Source organism: Nyctibius grandis, chromosome 3 (assembly GCF_013368605.1).
Source record: "Nyctibius grandis isolate bNycGra1 chromosome 3, bNycGra1.pri, whole genome shotgun sequence".
NCBI lineage: Eukaryota > Metazoa > Chordata > Aves > Nyctibiiformes > Nyctibiidae > Nyctibius > Nyctibius grandis.
Window position 1 is genome coordinate 15,232,554 of NC_090660.1, and position 19,995 is coordinate 15,252,548.

The 19,995-nt window shown below is 39.4% G+C and overlaps 1 protein-coding gene across 1 annotated transcript in view; it reads left to right on the top strand.

Moving 5' to 3' along the window:
* Nucleotides 1–19,744, top strand: part of LYRM4 (LYR motif containing 4) — a 97,297-nt gene extending 77,553 nt beyond the window's left edge. The window contains exon 3 of the mRNA XM_068397092.1: nucleotides 18,126–19,744. Coding sequence (XP_068253193.1) covers nucleotides 18,126–18,188 — 63 coding nt within the window. The 3' untranslated portion in view covers nucleotides 18,189–19,744. The remainder of the gene's footprint in view (nucleotides 1–18,125) is intronic.
* The last annotated feature ends 251 nt before the right edge of the window (nucleotides 19,745–19,995 follow it).

The window sequence follows — 19,995 nt, forward strand, 5'->3', positions numbered from 1 at the left end:
CTGAGGGGCCCAGAACTGGACACAATATTCCAGATGCGGCCTCACCAGGGCAGAGTAGAGGGGGAGGAGAACCTCTCGTGACCTGCTAACCACACCCCTTCTAATACACCCCAGGATGCCATTGGCCTTCTTGGCCACAAGGGCACACTGCTGGCTCATGGTCATCCTGTTGTCCACTAGGACCCCCAGGTCCCTTTCCCCTATGCTGCTCTCCAACAGGTCTGCCCCCAACTTGTACTGGTACATGGGGTTGTTCTTGCCCAGATGCAGGACTCTACACTTGCCCTTATTATATTTCATTAAATTACTCCCCGCCCAACTCTCCAGCCTGTCCAGGTCTCTCTGAATGGCTGCGCAGCCTTCTGTTGTGTCAGCCACTCCTCCCAGTTTTGTGTCATCAGCGAACTTGCTGACAGTGCACTCTATTCCCTCATCCAAGTCATTAATGAATATATTGAATAGTACTGGTCCCAGTACCGACCCTTGAGGGACTCCGCTAGCCACAGACCTCCAACTGGACTCAGTCCCATTGACCACCACTCTCTGGCTTCTTTCCTTCAGCCAGTTCACAATCCACCTCACTACCCAATCATCCAGACCACAGTCTTGTGTAAGCTTACCCTGTAGCTGAAACATTTACAACTTCTTTCTCCCAAATTGATTCTCTGGTGGCTAAACAGAGAGACTTGCATTTAAGCTGTAGCCTTTCCTCCAGAGAAGCCATTAATTTGGTTTTCTCCTGTAGGTGGTTGCCAGGTAGCTGTAGGAATTTCTGAGAACGTAATGTCTTTACTCCACTGTAAAATCAAGTTGGCAGCTTCAGAAGTTACTACCAGCACAAATGCAGACAATATAACCATAAAAGCCTACTAGGATTAGGAAAATGGTTTACATGGTCACTTGAAAGAATTTGCCTGTAGCTAATTATGCAGTTAAAGAATGAGTTTATGGAGGTAAGAATATACATGCTTAAAAATCAAGATTAGAAAATTTTAACTTATTTGTTAAATTTGATCAGCTTGCTTGCATTTTAAAGAAATTCCTAATTGGCTAATTCTACTTCTTTGTATATTTTCCTTGCTGGTATATTTTAATGTAACTACTGATTGGATTGTGAGTTTGCAACAAAGTGAGAAATATTAGTCTATAAATGCTGGTTTGTACACTGTGCACCAGTTTGTAAGGTTGGTTTTTTTTACTTTTTTTTTAAAGAAAAGTCTTGCTGAGTTGAGATCTTATTCTTTTACTTATGAGCAGTAGATATTATTGTACCTCACATAGATTTGCTGTAGGCAGTGTTGGAGTGCCTGCAAAAATCTGTCAAACTGCTTTCAGAAATGGCAAGAAGTTGTCAATTAACGCTGGAATTGTACGGCAAATTACCAAATGTAGTATCTTGAGGACAATAAATTTTCTGTCTGTCTGCTTTTTTAGTGAAAGTGTGTAGAGAGCCCCAGTGGTTAAACCCAATGTTTAGGACTGAGAAGTATTGTCACATAATTAACTCTTTAATTTACCCAGGGGATTTTATCAACCTGTTTTAAATCTGCCCAAGTGACTGATGTGAAGAACATCAGGTCAGGTGGGCAGAAAAGTCTGGAGAAGTTGGCCATCTGTTTTTCCTTCTGGACAGATGTTGTCAGTGGGGAGCCTCCAACCTGAGGGAACTGTAAGACTGAGCTCCCTGCCTGGTCCAGATGCTCTGTGGTTGTAAGTGGGTATGGTTTAGGAAGTTGCTCTTTCACAAATAGTTACCAGTCCTGTAAGCAGTGGAACAACAGGGGAAAACTTCAGAGACTATGTTAGTGTGAAGTCTACCACAAATCTTCTTGCAAGGGAAGGGTTTTTTTTTTCTGACTATAATTTAAGTCTGGAAGAGCAATGAAAACCTGTGGTACAGCCACAGTTGTGACCATTTTTTTAGTATCTGAGGAAATCACTTCGACTGGTGCTGGGTTAAAAATGGCATCAGCTCTGGTGAATCAGCACCAAGCCCATTTAAAAAAAAATTGGTGAAATAATTTATACCAATTATTTCCAATGAGGATTTTGAAACCATAGTCATCTTCAAAAAATCTCTTGTCTTTGGCATTAGCTATAATTGCCATCCTCTAAAACAAAAAAATACTAGATATAGCATGATTTGTTTAGTAGCGGCTGGCCACTACACCAGGACCCACTGATGGATGGGTTGACAAAATACCACCTGGCGTGATCAGAGTACGAACACTTTTGCATATGCTCCAACTCTGATTCTGTTGAAGCGCTGGCTGCATGAGGGGAATCGACATTTACGAGTATGCCAGCGGACAAAAAGTTCAAGCACTTGGATGTGTTTGGGAGGAAATCCAATTCCACAGATTCAGTTGCAAGGGCAAAACAGCCAAGTCTTGCACAAAAAGTGTCTGTCTTGTATGGGTCAGGCTGCCTTCCTCATCAAGGACTTTCATGATAGCAGAGGGTAACCAATGAATGCAAGAAAATAACCACATTTCTTTTCTCACTGACACGTAAGTGGTGTCCCCTGCAAATCACAGTTCGATGCAGGCCAGACAGGCCTGTAACAATTTTACATTGCATTTGAATTTCCTGGAAGGCAAAACCATCAGGTGACCCAGTATCATCTTCCTGATGGTTCTGGGACAGTCCCCAGCACCCAGCCTCGAAGGATACAAGACCAAATACACATCATAAATAAGACAGTGAAGGATGCTTTCCTTTGCCTGCAAGCCACCACACTCTGGAGTTCACCACGCAAGGTCACGCTGTATTTATTCCAAGGGTCCACTCTGCCACAATATACTTTCTGAACCAGAGTGTAGTAACTAGACACAGCTGGGCACTCTGAAAGGCTCTGCCTTAATAATAGTAAGAGCAGTCAGTCAGGTCGCCTTTTCCTACTTGAACTGCTTTCTACTGTCAGATCGGTTACAGGTGTCAAGGTGCTCTCCCAGCCTGTTCAGAAATGATGTCAGTTATTAGTCCTGCTTTCTCTGCTCCTGACCGCGTGGATGTTAGCTGATTGAGTACTTCTCATGTAGGCTGTTATCCTCCTCCCTGGTATCTGGGTACTTGTACACAAAGGAAGGAATCTTTCCATGAGGAATTTACCACTTGAAAGCTCTCCCAAGAGAAAAATATTTCTGAGGAAAATAAAAAGACAGTGATTTTTTTTTACTGGTTTTGCTGTTTTACAAGGTCTAAGCAAAATGATCAGCCATCAAGCTTGAGAGTTCAAAAGAAGTACAAAGTGCACCTGTATGTGGTAGAACTCTTTGCCACAACATGCTGGGGAGGCCAGCAGGTAGATGGATTCAAATGGGGATGAGGCAAATTAATCAAGTTGGTAAAATGGTGGGACAGTTGTAGCTACATGGCCTTGCAATTGCCAAAAAGTTGTGGTCACTGGAAGCAGAGGAGGCATTCCAGCAGAAGGATGTACGCATATGTGTCATATTCATGTTGCCTTTCCCTGAGGAACTGTTGGTGGCCAGTGGTGGGGACAATGTACTGGAAAAGACAGAACCTTGAACTGATCTGGTACCACAGTGCTTATGTTCTCTCTTATGCCGTTCTTTCCTCTTTGAAATGCTTCGGGGTTTGTGACCATTGTCATCTACCTCTACAGATGGGATCACTTAGCAAGAAGTGATGATAAGAGGGAAGGAACAGTTTCCACTATTCTCCTGGGTGCTCCAGTCCAACCTGACCACCTCCGTTCCAGAAAGGAGGCATTCATTTTTAATATTTAAATTTTCACAGTAATGCTCGTAACTTCATAAGGGGATGGAAGAAACATTTTTTTCATGTATTCTTCTGTGTCTTTAAAAGCTACTTATAATTAAAAGAAGGGAATTTCCACATGAGCATGTTTTTGCACATAATAAATGTGCAAAAATATTTGAGATATTATTTTAATTTGTGGCCAAAGTTTTGGTGGCTTGTTTGTTTCTTAATCCAAGTATTAGCCTATCAGGCAATGGAGACCTGAAGCTGAAATTCTCCATCAGGAAAACTAGACTGCTTTAATTTGTTCTAGTGGAAGTGACGTGGAACAAATATGAATATATACAACTGGGCACTTAGAGTGCACTATTGAATTTAATTAAGAGCCCTTAAGGTAGGCAGATTCAATTACACTATCTTGAAAGTTTTTTGTTACAATACAAGGATTTTTAGAAATTCCTGACAAAAGGAATACCACAGTGAAACTAGACCTTTTCTTAAAGACTAATATAATGAGGAGCATTGATATATAAGCCTCATAGAATACCTGAGACTGGAAGGGACCTCCAGAGGTCTCTGGTCCAACCCCCTGCTCAGAGCTGGTCAAGGTAAAGCAGTTTTATCTATAAAGTAGCATGCAGATAAACTACTGATAATTGCACTTCTAAATTCAGTTTAAATAAGTTTGCCTGTGTATGGAATATAATTCTTAAAGTAAATTCCTGAGTTTTTCTGTACGTTGAGTGCTGCAAAATGGTTTCAAGTTTTTGTGGTTCTAGCAATACAGCGAACTGCTGTGTTGCACAAGAAACTGGTGGGTTGCTACAGTCTTCTCATCCCTAGCCATGAGGGCATTATCAGCAGTTTAACTGAAAGAAAATGGGAGTATTCATATAATACTCCAGAATAAGGGATAATATCTATTCCGCAGTAGTTTCTGTATGACAGGAAATAGTATCATCTGCATTGATTATAAGATCTTGTATATGATTACTTTTTAGAAAATATTTTTCAACTAATCGCATCCTTTCTGGGCTCCCCTTGATGGCCATGGCTCATGGGACATTAGTCATCAAATAAGGATCATCTTTTCAAATCTGGGTTGTAAATCTAGCATACAGAGCTAACTGAATTTGGGAACCAGAGCAGAGAAGATTTGTTTCCGGGCTAGTATGACAGTGCAGCTACATCGTGTGGTTTTGTTTATTCAGTTGTGCAAGTGTAGCATTGAGCAGGAGCAAAATATTGCATTGGTTAAGCAGTAAGTGGTTAAACACAGTACTTGGGCTTGCATTTTTTGAAGTGGGATTTTCTGGAATTTCTTTTTGAAGTGCCACAATGCCATCTACTGGCTCGCTTTCTTGTGTTTTTTTTTTCCCAAAGGGCGTTTTCTTTTGTACACAGGCTTATATATAGGTTTTTAATGGTATTTTTAAACAGCAAAATGAGCAAGCTGGCATAGAATGAGCAAGATATTCTGGGGATGCATGTGTGTGTTAAAGAATATAATACATTACATATATTAAAGAATGACTTCTAATCTCTTGCCAGTTAATCTTGCTCTCCTTTTATTAAAAGTAACTCTGAGGTGATTAGTCCTGAAAAATAATGGAGGAATCTGCTTTCCATTTATGTCCCTCATAGTAGCTTTTAAGCAAGTAGCTTCACTGTTTTCTGTCTACAGTTAGTCAGTTTCCCTTTATGTTGCAATGTTTTTTATACAGATAAATAGAAAGAAAACAAAGAAATATGTAACCTGTCAAGCCACAAAAACTGGGAAGAATTGTAATTTCTGACAGGATTCTTCACTGACAAAATCCTAGACAATGTTTTCCCCTTAATTGGCTCCTTTTTTTTTTTCTTTTTCTTTTTTTTCCCAAAGTGTGTTTAAACAATCTTTTCAAGATTCATCAACAACCTTCCAAGGACGAAAATTCCATAGGCTTTCTAACAACTGTTATGAAGAGGCATGAATGAGAAAATATTCTCAGTATCAGGCTGCTCATACCAGAAACGAGCTGTGGGCAGTTACAAGAAGTTTTGATTGGTTCTTGTTTTCAATCAGGCTGCCTAATGTTATCTGTAGGAGTAACCCTCTGTCTTCCACTTGCTGCCAAAAGAAATGAATGGGCAAATATAAAAATAATTTCCTGAAAAAACAGGAACTGTAGATATGGGTAAATGCTGTTATTTGCAGTTTCACTGCCTGCTTTTTCTTGAAGGTATCTTGAGTGTTTCCTCATTAATTGGTTATTATGACTTCTTAAAATATTTCTGTTTTGTTTTTCCCCTCCACGTTCAGTTTTTCCGAACAAATTTTTCATATTCCTGCCTTTCTTCAGTCTAGTTAGGAGAAAGAGAAACATCGGTAATGGCTCATAACGCTTTGGATTGTTTTTTAAGTAGATTTGTAATTCACTCAAGTACAGCTCCAGAGTCATTATTCAAAACACAACAGCTAGAAAAGATTTCCAGCTGTTTCCTGAATGGCCTATAATGAAGGTAAACACAAACATCTGTGCCCTTCCTGGCCTTTCACCCTCTCCCTCACTGACATTCAGAAGGTCAAGTGGATCTTGCAAGCCCAGTTATTATCTGGTAGGAGCTGTGTCTTGCTGACAGCTGCAGAGCCTTTGCACGTCCGTGTGTGTGCTGGTGGAAGAGCCCGAGTGCTTTTGGCCAGCTCATACGGAAAGGAAGGGGTCTGTGTGTTAAAGTCAGTGCTTGTTTGTGGCCGTGGGTTATTACACCGCAGTTGGCATGCTGTACGCTGGGAGCAGTGAAGCTGAAATGATTGTACTTGGCACCCGTGTTGGTTTTTGTCACATAAATGATCCGTGGCAGAGAGGTTGCACTGGGGAGCGGGTCTCGTTAGCAGCTCGGGCTTCCCAGTCCTTGCTACACAAGCCACCCACAAGCCGTATGGTAGCTCTGCTGAGGGGGAAGCCCTCTGTGGCGAGCCCATCGCTGAGCTGGTTGGTTTTGGCCAGGGTGTTTTGTTTGAGGAATGCTCTACTCTATCCGGTGCAGTGGAACAGAGATTTCTTCCTGCCTATATTTGGAATAAGTACTAACCTCTCACTCCTAATCGTTATCTGTGCTGGGAAATACCAGGGCAAGCCTCCATTTAGTGTGACATTAAATATGGGAGAATTGGCAAAACCAGAAGAGCAAACAGGATTATTTTATACCACATTTCCTGTTACAATTTCTCTTTTTTTTTTTCTTCTGCGAACTGTCCTGTGTTCTTACAAAGAAGGAAGAGCTAATTAAGCCAGTTGCTGAAAGTGTTTTGCCACCCACACTACTGAAAAGAACTCTTTGTACAGCTGTGCTAAACCCAGTAATTTATCTTTGCCAAAAAAGGAAAAAAACACTGCTATAGTTTTTTCCAATTAAACAAGTTAATGTAAGCTATACCCTATATCCACACAAACACAGATATCTCCTCCTCAGAAGCTGGAGAGTTTGCAAATAATTATTTTCTCCCTCGTTAATTCTTCTTAGTATTTGTAAAAAGGGCTGGGCTGCGGAGCACTGGGAAATTAACTCATTTGTGTATGGAACTGCCTGAGCGCGAGCTCGCCGTCTGGAGAGCAGGTTTGATGGCAGGACATTGGCCTAAACTTGGGCAGGTTCGAGCGTGGATTTGGCTCGGTGCGGTGCTGCAAGTGGCGATTGCCTCGGTGCTGAGAGGCAGGCGAAGCAATTCCTGCTCCAGGGGAGAGGCTGTAGGAAGACAGAAGTCCACCCACCTTCACCTGGAGTATCTTCAAGAGGGACAGAGTGGTTCACTGTGTTTGCAGTTACAGCTCCACAGAGGCTGCTTAATAAAGTAGATCAGACTCACATTTTTTGACTGGAGTGTTGGTTTGGAAACTGAGCTGAAGCAGAGAATTGATCTCAGGGTGTCCATAGTACAATGGACAGGAAGAGACAACTCACAGTCACAAACCTTGACTGAAATTCAACAAATCCATCCTCAGTCCTAAAACATCAATGTCCTTTCTTCACATCTGCTCCCTGCTTGGGTTTTTGAGGAGTGTAGACAGTCCAGGCAATGAATCCAGCTGAAATTCCAAATGCTGATGCCTTTGATTCCCAAGAGCTAAAGGGACTATGTCACACCCTGATGGTGTGAGAACAAGGATGTCGTGTGTTTTGTAGGGCTTTCACTGGAACTCTTTGAAAAGAGGGGGAAAAAAAAAGAAAAAAGCTCTTTGAAGCTTGGGTCACTTTCAGGTGTGGGATTTGGAGATACTAAACCTAGGATGATGGCTGAGCAAGAAAAAAGAAATCCTTGGATATCCTCCATCAGAGAATGTCAGATAAACAAGGAAATTATCCTTGTGATTCTGTCAGGAACAGATGACTGTAGTTTAGTAATCTGTTAGAATTTTGCCAAAAAAAAGAAGTCTTGTTAATGCAGAAAAATAAAAACTTATTCCTTTCCTTATATACTTATGGATCAGCTAAACACTGCAACAGGGACTTGACATGTAAGTATTTACATAGATGGGGTGCTCCTTTCTGGGTGAAGATACAGATTGAATCAAAACCATCCAATACAAAATTTACCTTTGGAAATACAGATATGTTTTCTAAAGATAAATTCAGTTAGTTATTTCTGCTCTTTCAAATCTGATTTTGTAATTCAAATGTGCACAGAGAAAAGCTCAGCCTGTAATCATGTCTGAGGTGTGTGTAAGGTAACATCAGTGCAGAGAAAGAGACATATTGGAACCTTAACATAAATTGTTCCTTATATAGAATTAAGTTTAATCCTTGGTTTTAGCATTCTTGAAGGACAAGGAAAAAAAAGGAGTTTCTCTGTGTCTTACGTCTTGGAAAAGCGTATATGTTACAGAATTGACCTTTTTTTTTTTTTTCCAAAATGCTGAAAGGCTTGTTACTTTAAAATGGTATTAAAGCACCTGGCAGTTTTACAAAATGCAGTGTACCTGGTGCCATCCTGTAACCAGCACTACAAATCTCAGTAAGGACAGTCTGGAGTCTTGAAGCAGACATATCACCACCAAATAATTAAACTGTGGCTAACATCCATTCATGTAAAAATTCAGCAGCTCATGGTGTCTTTCACCTCCCAAAATGTAGCTTCAGTAGCAGATAAAAATGCATCTTTTTAAATATTCTTGTGGCTCAAAGGCCATTAACAAAACCTAAAATTTAAATTGCTAGGTTAAACAGTATTCCAGTTCTGCGTCACCTGAACTTTTCACCTTTATGTTTGGTGTTTTGGATAAGATTCAGAATAAATAAAAACACAAATCCAAGTTTATTTAATTAAATACTGTATTGCCTTACCAGATGTACACAAGTATGTTCTGCTTGAAAGGAAAAATATTTGCCTACTACATCTTTCTGTAGCAGGTGATTGTGGCAACCTGTCTTAATTGCTGCAGTTTTCCTACTAGTTACAGTTAATTCTTTTGTTTAAGCAGCTAATCTAAGATCTGAGCTCAGAGAGTAGTATGCACTTCTACTACCTGTATACTTTCTGTAAAATATTGGGCAGGATCCTGCAAGGAAGAGTGTCCCCTCAGCTCCCACTGGAGAGTCCTCAAGCATAATACATGCTGTGTACTTGTTTACTTGTTTGTCTCATGGAGTTTTTACTGCAGGTGTACGTGCAGTCACATGTTTTCGTACTGCAGATACTGTGAAAACTTCTTGTTTATAAAAATCGAAGTGGAAGTGTGGCGAGTGTGCATGGGTGACTATTGTGCCATGTGGGATACTACAGGTGTGAACTTTGAATGGAAGCAAGCGCAGGCCCAGCTGGGATCAGAATAGCTACTGGCAGCAGGTGACAAAGGTTTTCCATGCTACCAAGCCAAACACATTTTCTAGAGCAATCTGCATTGCCTTGTGCCACTGCACTGACAGCATTTTCTTCATTGAAGAATCATCGACTTTGGCTGTTCTCACCATGCTGGGCTTGCACACTCCTGAACTACTTTTCATTTGGGTGAGCTCCGACATCTTCTCTGCCGTGTTTCTTGTACATAGACCCTCAGTACGTTTTCCCAGAACTACAACCAGCCAGTCTTGCTTTTCAGTCCTTAGTACCTTGGTACCTGCTATCTCAAGATGTCTTAGCTCCTGAAGTTCAGCCTTTCTCAATGCAGGTAATTTGATGCCTTGCACTTACTTTATGGATCATTCACTTAAAAACATGGTGAAGATAAAGCATGCAAGCTTTTCAAGGCTTTAGACAATCATCATTTAGTTAAGAACAATCATCATTTAGTTAAGAACAAATCTTAGTTAAGAACACAGAAAGTCCAGGTGCCATTCGCTGTCTCTGAAGCTTTCTCTAAGTTCCAGTGGTTTGGGACAAAAAAAGAAATTTTGCAGAAATTTTCTGGAATTAGGAGGGAGGATAAATGTAGAAAGTGGTGTGCTGTATTAAAAAAAAAGGGGGGGGGGCACAGGTGGATAAGTAATTTTCTGAAAGATATTAACCTAGAAACATGCCATATACATCCTTGTGTAACAGTTTTGCAGTTCCCAGCAGCCACATTCCCCAGTTTGCAGGAGAAGTAAGGCTAAACTTGATTCTTCCAGTACATTGCATTTCTAGCACCTGACTTCAAACAGAAATGTTGTAAAAGGTGGTCTTTAAATTATCACTGTGGTTGAGCATAAAGGGGCAGCTCATTTTAGTTCTGCAGTAGTTCACGGTAAGAAAGCCTATTAGTGCTACAAAATTATTTTATCACACTTCTCAGTAAGCATATTTAGTGCTTGTTTATACCTGTCTATAAGGACTAAATTTTTCTTCAGTGTTTCATTCCAAAAGTCTCTCACAATTAGTGATCCAAGAGGACACTGAAGAGTGAAATATTTTCCTTTTAAAATGACAGTTTACTCTTTGTATGCATTGTGGAGTTAGTTTATCTGTGATACACAAACATTACAGTATTTTCCTGGACATAGTGCAGAATGTGTGTTTTGTGACAGTGGCTGTTGTATTATACTACTGACAAAAGTAAGGCAGGCACTGCCACTGGCTTTGATGAATTCTGCTTATATAGTTGCTACAAAACATAGGGTCCTCTGTGAATGGTTTGGGCATTTACATACCAAATGTCTCAGCACTACTAGAGTACCTGTTATACCACACTCAGCACAATGTTATCCAGGTCTTTGTCTCTGTATTTTCAAGTACTAATGTGTTGTATTCCTTTCCTTGCCCCACTCAGCATCTTAACTGAGTGATTTTTCTCTTCTGCACGCTATGTTGAGAAGAGATCAGCCTATATTAAGTTTCTCCCCTTTACCCACACGGGATTGACTCTTCAGAAGACCTGCTGCTTCTGTGTTTGGCTTTATGAAGACTTTGAGCTGCCCTGTGGAGGTAGAGGTTTTATACGTAAACGAGAGAGAAAAGCCAAGATGCTGAAATACGTTAGCAGGTAACAAGTAGGAAGAGAGGAGAGGTGGGAGCCTGGAGATAGCCAGGATGCTGAAAGCGTGCAAAGATCACACCAGGTCAGAGTGTTACCTCTGCAGATCTGCTTCTTCCTTAGACGTGTGTTGTATCAAACCTTCACCTGGCTGTTTAAGCCCAAAATCGGTCACTGCTTGCTTTCCTGTGGCCCACTGTCTGACACCTTTGTAAGGTGACCTTTGCAGCAGCAGAGAGATGCTACTTCCCCTTTGCAGCAGGCTGCTGCCCGGGCCATCTGCTCTTGGGCCCTGCATACTTTTAAGATGGCATTTTTCCTTGTCACGCTCCTTTATTCTGTAGGCCAAGAGGCTTGCAGGACATGAGAGAAATGAAACGGTGTGCCTTTACTGAAGGGCCACATGATCTTGTCCATGTGGCTTTCCAATGTTTTCCTTTCTCTGCTGAGGACCCTTACTTCTTCTTTCAAGCTATTTCAAGTGTGTAGCTATCGGGAGCAAAGGCCGTGTCTGTCATGCCCATGTTGTCTGTAAGGAAATGTTTGTGTAATTTAAAAAAAAAAGAGGCTCTCTTAACTGAGAAATAATCAGCATTTGAAAAGAAGAGTCCATTGCTATTGTAGATCATCATATACAAATACATGAGTGTATATGCTTACAGTATTTTATGTGTTAATCATTGCTGGATTAGATACGATTCTCTGCTCTTTTCACTGGAAAGTATCTCTTCAGGGAGACCCACAGAATAAATTATTAAGAGTGTTAAATAAATATGTCATCCTGCTTCTGATAGGCTGAATAAAGGTGTACCAAGATACAGTGCATATGGTCCTAACAAAATTACATAATTTATCATTATTAAGAGAAATAACTTTCAGATAAATTCTCTCCTATTAGCTGGTTTACTTTACTTCACACCTTCCTACTTAGTGAAAGCCAGATAAATGGTAGCTATAAATTAATTTTTGCTGCCTTTTCAAAAGCCTCATGTAGCAGTGGCAGTAGAAGATGTTTTGGACAAAGGAACAAAGAAAACAGCGTTTCCAAAACACAGGCAGAAATAAAATATACCATAGTTCTAACTTCTCAGCTCCATGCTTTCCTTCACTTCCTGTCCCATTCCTGTGTAGACAAATGGAATCACTGAAAATAACGGAAATGTCTCTGAAATGATACAGTTTTTTCCATATTGATTCCAGCTCTGAAGAACTGGAATAGCCTATGTATTCAAGGAGCCAAATGCAGTTTTTCGACGTTCTTTCCTAAGCAAAAATAAGTAAAGCTGCTGCTACAGCATTTAATACCAACACAAAGATTTAGCAAAGCACTGAACAGTTATTGATGAGTTTTTGGTTCTGTTTGAGTTTTTAAAATTACTGTGTACCATATTGGTGTGTTTATTATTGCAGTACAAGATAATTTCAAAAATTGCTGTCCATATTAATTTAAAAGATATTAAACTGGCTTTAGTTAATATGAAAAATATTTATGATAAAGTGTGCTGTGTATAGCATATCTGACTCTGGGCAAGGGAAAAAAGATAATGCTGCTTAAAAATAATAACCACTTCACTTACATTTGCAATAGGATTGCAAATTGGTTGGCATCGTACGACAGGAAACATAGTGAGTAAACAACTTGTAACACTGTCGCCGGCTCTTAAAAGTAATCATTATTCTTGTACTTTTCTGTTCTTGTCAGCATTCACTTAATATGCATTTTATAATCATAGTGCAAGAAAATGGGAATGGGAAACTTCTTCATACAGTGTTAGACGCCAAGATGAGCAGCAGTCTATGCGATATGACTGCGGCATCGTTCCGGATTTTTCTTCCTAGTTAAGATTCAGCAGTGTGCCTGTGAGATACACCTGCCAACTTTTCAGGTGCAACAGGACAAACCAATCTGATTTAAAATATATATATGTGTGTGTGTGTATGGTATAGATGTATTAATAAACAGGACTTTTTCCTTTTTCTCCATAACAAAGAACCATGAAAATGCATATATTTATATGGGATCCCTGGCTGTAATAAGGTAACCATTTCTTCCCTGCAAGCAAAGTTGCAACGAAAGAGAGAAGATGGCTATGTTTGTATAGAGATTGGTCTTTTAATATATTTTTTAATATATTTATGCATGCATATATATAACAACCTATATATATTTTCTATATATGTAAATGTGTTTAATATGTAAAACCATCTGTAGTGCATCGACTTTAGTTATCATATGCATTTCCTTAAGAAAAACAAGAAACATTTTTTACTTCTCCTGTGATGACCATCTAAAGGAAATAAATTTTTAAATACTTGAGAGCTAAAGGAATTGCTGTTTTATGATGTTTTCATGTTCCTGTGCTGTGGTGGCACTTTCATGTGTTTAGGCCTTGTCTTTACCAATGAGGTGATTCTACATGGAGTAAGAGCGTTGCACCATCTCCTGTTAGGCCACTCCTGCTCTTGTCTGCCATCGAAAAATAAACAGTGGCATGAAAAATCCCAGGGGTTGGTTTGCCTTTGTGGGCAGAAAATTGTTCCCTAGTGATTACTTCAGAAACAATATTTAAATGAGGGGAGAGTTATTAAATAAACAAACACTGTTTGTTGATTTTGTTATTTGTGTTACAAATGGGATGAGACATAGAAGGGACAGAAAAGGGAAACTCCTCTGTATGACTCTTATATTGACTTAGCTTAGAAAGTGATAGTAAAAGTACCGTTATGAGAGTCTGTAGTCATATTGCTTTGATTTACATAAGAACATACCCTCATAGCAATTAGGAAGATGATGTTTCTATGTGCTGGGGAACTCAATCGAGATATGTCACCAGCTGTGCAAGGTGCTAAGATTCCTTCAAGGGCCGAGACCTAAATTGTCTTTCCTTCTCGTGTCTCCATCCTGCTAAGAGATATTACAAGCCAGATTTCTTGTCATTTTGGATTTATATTTGTTTACTGAAGCTGTGGACATCCTTCTTCAGATCCACCCATGTGGGTGTACACTTTGGCTGTACATTGCCATTTCCTTTGGGACATCACCTTTCCTCAGATCTGCCACCTAGCTACTTACCTCAGTAATTTTAGGGCATTCATATTGAAATTTGTCAGTGAGACCTCACCCAAGCAGGTAGCTAGTAGTTCGGTGACAGTGAGAGAAAGTATCTTCATCAGGGCTCAGCAGGATTTGTTAGAGCTCACAGGTTATTCACCACGCAATGATTCTGTAAAGTACATGGGAAAATGAGATGCCTGGCCACCTTTGTACTGCAGAGCCAACACAACTAAGGGAAAAATGTGGTGGTTATTAAAGTGGAGAGCCATTTTGAATATATACAGAGCTGTCAAGGAAAGATGCCATCATATTTTTCAGAGCAGAACGATGCACTCTAAAATGACTGAGGCAAATTAGAAAAATTGTTAAAACCCAGTCAACTTATCTTCAGCCCTGCAGAAATGGGAGCAGTCACTTCTACCTCAATTCTGAGATGCAAAGTAAAATCTTCATATGGATAAAAACCACAAGACATGCCACATACCTTCAAAAGCTGAAGACCTTCTAGTAGTATTTTGCAAGCAGGGACAAGGGATCTGCAGGATCTACTCCACAAGCTGTGTCAGATAGGAAGGCAGCCCCCAGGATTCAGGCTACCTCCCAGTTCACCACTGTCCCACTGCAGTTGTATCTTTTGCGTGGTTTGGCATGGAAGCTATGCATAACCTGCTCACCAGCCACAGGTGTCCCTGAGACTCAGGCACTGGCCAGCCATAGACCATTTGAGAGGACAATTTGACTGGATTTGTTGAATTTTTAGGGTGATAGCATGTTCTTCTAATGTCTTCAGGACATCGGGATCTTTTTCAATATTTAATACTACGTCTTTCATTCTTCTTACTTAATTCTACTATTTAATTCTTACTGCACCACCCCATACACATCTCTGATATTTTGTTATCTGGGGAAAACCTCCCCTACTTGCTTTTTTCCCAACAGAGGTGAAAGATTCCATGAAGTGGCTTCTGCCTGTGATTGCTGCTGCCAGCCACGAGCAAGGGCCAGTACTGTTCCTGTATGAACACACAAACACCTAATAACCAGAGAATGGCTGGGTTACAGGATGGACCAGTGCTTAGTGTTCAGTAATTTCTTTTTCCCCATTTGTTGTCTCGCATCTGCTGATAAATCCCATTCTGAAACTTAACTAAGTCTTCAGACGCTGGATTCAGATGGAAGGCAAGATTAAGTTTTTCAAGTTCACAAGAAAAAGCTGACTGTATAGACTTGTACTAAATCTTTGAATAAGGACAAATTGTCAGGTTTTGAGGGTTGGACTCGTCAGGCAGACTTATTTTTAAAGTACATAATTTTGCAGGCAGAATTTAAACATTGAATAATTCAGTAAGATCTGAAAAGCATCTATTTATTGTCTTCTCCTGGTGACAAAGTGGTTCTTTATTGCACATTCTTTCCTGCAGAATTTAATTGCAATGTGTTATCTTACAGAGGTAAATAAAATTCTGGGTAACAAAGTTGCTGAGCAAATGGTAGAGCCTTTTTCCCACAAAAGCTTCCAATGATTAATGGAAATACCCTGACACTGACCTCTGCACTGGCTTCCAGCCACCTACCAGAAGGGTAAATGGCATGCAGTGTACAAGCTACAAACACATGTGATGAAAAAAGAACACAACAGATAGCCACGTAAGTCTTTAATTTGGGAGAACAGACCCACAGCAATGCTTAGTGTTGGTGAGGAAGCTGTAAGCAGAGGGTTAATGAGTGTCAGTGTGTAAATAGTGGTGCAGTCCTGCTGAGGCAGTGGATGTTTATAGGTGTGAATTTTTCAGCAGCTATAAAGGAAAGGTCTATTTGTTTTGTCTGAAGTGCATGGGAAAGGCTTGATCATAATGTTAGAAATTCAAGGCTAACAGTTTAAAAAAATCCTTACGTTTCAAAGTTCAGCCTAAAGTGTCGTGGCATAGCTTCTGGAAGGGAGGCACCAGAGCAGGCAAGCTGCAGCAGCCCAGCACAGGCAGACAGCCCAGCGCTGGTGGCTGTGCACTCGCCAAAATGCACGCACACCCGTGGTTTGCTAAGGAAGCAGCTCAACACACACATCTATGACTTTATTGCGTTCGAGTCAAGAGGTGCAGCAGTAGATAATATCACCTGTTGGCACAGGGACCGCAAACAACAGCTCGTACCTTTCTCCTACAAAGCCGTCTGTCCCGTCTGAATATGATTGAGAAGTCACGTACTCACGTATCTCCCCAGTTGGTGGAGAAAAAAAAATGCAATTCAGGTTTCAGCATTTTTGTAATCCCTCTGAGCCTCCCATTAAATTTGCTGTACTGTGTGGGAAAGGATTAAAGATTCTTTGGGCTCCAAAACACAGTATACGAAAATTAAGTACTACAGCGTGGTTTGTGGTAAGGCAGCGACTAAGTGTTTGGCCTGCCACATAACCCAGGGCAGCGAGTTCTCTTTGATAAGTAACACTTGTTGACAGCTTAAAATTTGTTGGTAACACATGCCACAGTTGTGTATGGCCTTTGTTTTAAATATTCTGTATGCAACATTCTTCATAAGTAACTTCAAAAGTAATCAGAGTTGTTCATGTGCTGTTACTAACTTAGTTCAGAGCGCCAAAAGAGGGGAGTATTTGCTGGCAGGGAGAACTTCTGCTCCTTTAAGAATGGCTCATAAATCCTCCCTTGTAATAAATATTTCAGGATTAAAATCCATGCGTTACAAGTTTCAGACAAGGCTGTTTATCAAGATGAATTAGTTCATTTCCTAAAAGGCAATATTGTTTACATTTTATATGAGTGTGGGCATAGATGAGAAATTTTTATTTAAGAGCTGCCAGGATTTTTCCCCCTCAAAAACAGTAAATGAAAAATGTCGAAAAATTTCTTTCCCTAACTTTTTACTCCTTTGAGAGCCTGACTTGCTGTCAGGCTTAGTTTGTGCAGTATTAAATTCTACTAAATATATTGTGCTTAGTGTAATTAAGCCTTTTTTGTCCTAATTCCATAATTAAATGTATGAACTTTTTTTGTGTGAAAAAGACACAGAGCTACTTTCTACCCAGGCCTTGGGAAGAAAGTAGGGGTGAGAAAGGGCGTAATAGATATTGAAAATTAGACTCTAAAATTCATACTTTTTTTAAAATAAATGTTGTCTTCTCCTGCTTACATTGCCCTACTTGCATGAAACTTCTTCCTTCCACATCTCGACTGTTAAGCAGAGAGCTGTGTGTGCCTACCGCCAGCTGCGCATCTGACTACAATTTACCAAGGTTACAATGCAGACTAGAAAGTACTAAAGAGGAATTAAAGCATCAATGTTGCGTTTTTGTCATTTGTCATTTCCTTGTTGCACTAGAAAGCACAAATATATGAGGTGTGAATACCATCTCATGAACAAGAGGTCGGTTCCACTGTGTGTAAAATGTTACTGCTGAACTAACTGTATAACTGCTCTCACCATTTGTAAGGTAAATTAAATTAGGGTTCCGAAGGAACTGGAAAACAATACCACACCATGCAATTTATATCTAGGCTCTCCAGCCAAAAAGCATAATAAGAAATATCTGCTGACTATATCCATCTTTCTATTTTCATTATATTAATCTTTTTGTTTTTCTATACATACAGCCTGTTTGCTTTTCCTCTGTAGTAACTTCTAATGTTAGCTTTTAATATGAGCCTTTGAACAGTATTCCTCAATGTCATTCTTTCAAGAATTTATACATGCAGATATTTTATGTACTAGTTATTTTTCTTAAGGTCTAGGCTGGTAACAGTATTATTTACAAAAAATAAAAAGAAAAATGTCATTATGAAAAAGCTTATAATATATGGGCTACTCGGTTCTTCGTTGGTTTTTAATCTCTCTTGTGAAGCTGAAATTATAACCTATTTACTTTTCAGTTTCAGATTTCTGATATTTTGGTTTGATTTCAGGTTACTATTGGCCAACTCTATTCCACGCAGAAATTGGTTATTGAGGGTCCAGGAAACACATAGCAATGAGAAAACTCTGATCCTGAAGCAACACCGGACCATCTTCAGCATCCTACAGTGCCACATATAGATGCATAAACTCCCTGCACATGTCTGAGCTTTTTTGTTCAGCAGAAGAAATGCCTGAGAGACTCAGTTTTTGTCAACCAAAGTACTATTTTCTAATGGTTCACATGTTCTAAAATATATTGCTGTGATTTATAATAGCATGTAAGGTAGTCTTGAAATCCGTTTGCTTGTATGTCCCATGTGATAAAATCGTTCCTGCCCTACTTCGACAATAAAACTTCATTGAACTACCTGTAACCGGATACATTATTCTGCTGATGACCTTTTCTCTCACTGAGCATGAAAGATGTGTTAGATTTAAAACCCCTCACCCAGTAACTAAGACTAAGTTCTCCTTGACTCTGTTTCATTTAAAAGTATACAGCATCTGAATTAAATTACTAAATACATAGTTCATTTTCAATATTAAAACCAGAGATGAACAGAATTTTCATCTCCTGGACCTTGATACTTACAAATATCACAAGCTGCATTGTGTGGTTTCTTTAAAGAGCATCCCTTGACATTTCAGGAGGTGACATAAAAATTTCAGTAGTTCTTTCTTTAGTTTCCAAGAGTTAATAACCAGTCTCATCCTCCTTTTAACAATTAACAGATCGGAACAGTAGAATGTAAGACTTGCATCACTGAGACTTGGGAGGTTTAAAATACATTTCCACCACTGAGTCCTTTTCTAAATTTGTTGAGATGCAGCTATTAGCAGAAGGCACCACATCACTTTATGGAAGGTTTCCCTTTTTCACAAAGCTCCTGAATTTTGCAGGAGAAAAGAACCTGACTAGGACAATAACTCAAGTGCTGTAAGTCATAAATTGGCAGCAAGCTTTGCCTAGCAAAGTGGAACACTCAGTATAGCTCTTTATTGCTTACTGTTAAATCTGTAGAACAATAAACACTTTTAAGACATATGTTAAAAAAAAACAAGCAAAAATTTTGATCAGGTTCTGTTCAAGTCATTGCTGTGCTTGAATTTGTTTTCTATTAGAAATTGCAGAAAAATTAAGCAGTTTTTAAAATTAAGCTTTAATTTTTAAAATTAAGCTTTTTTAATGGCATACGGAAAAGAAATCCTTTTTTTTTTTAAGGGGTTGTTGTGGGTTTTTTTAAGAGAAACAGAAACTCAAAACTAGTTCCATAACACTGTGGCGTTTAAAAACCTCCCCTTATTTTTCTTGCTTCCCAAAATTCATTTGTTTAGAACTTCTGTTGTTTTGTGTTGTTCGTGCTGTGTGATAACATTATTAAAGCAGAGGATAGACAAAGTGTCTAATTTAGAACAAACTCCTTCGCTACCATTTAACATGTATTTTATAATTTTGTACAGTTAGATTGAAATGTGTAGTAATGTATTCTATTAACAATATAGTGTACAGAATAAGCTGCTGTGACTACCTGAGACTACAAATGTGACCTCCATTCTCACTTTCAAATAAAAGGCAAATACAGTAATAAATCTCCTCATATTAGGTGTGTAAGTATTGCAATGTAAATTGCTTTTAGTGGTCATTTTATTAACGTGGAATGTAATTATTCTAATAGGTAAAATACATTAGATTCTTAATTTTAAATCTCCACATTCACAACTGGATTACTAAGTGCACTTAATGGTGAAAGTGTGGGGAAAGAAAGGTTTAATTGCTATTTAAGCTTCCAGTGAACTCAAAGAAACGTAACAACATCTTACACTTTTAGAGGACACAGGCTTGGAAGGGCAGCCAGTTTTATACTCTAAGGAACTTGG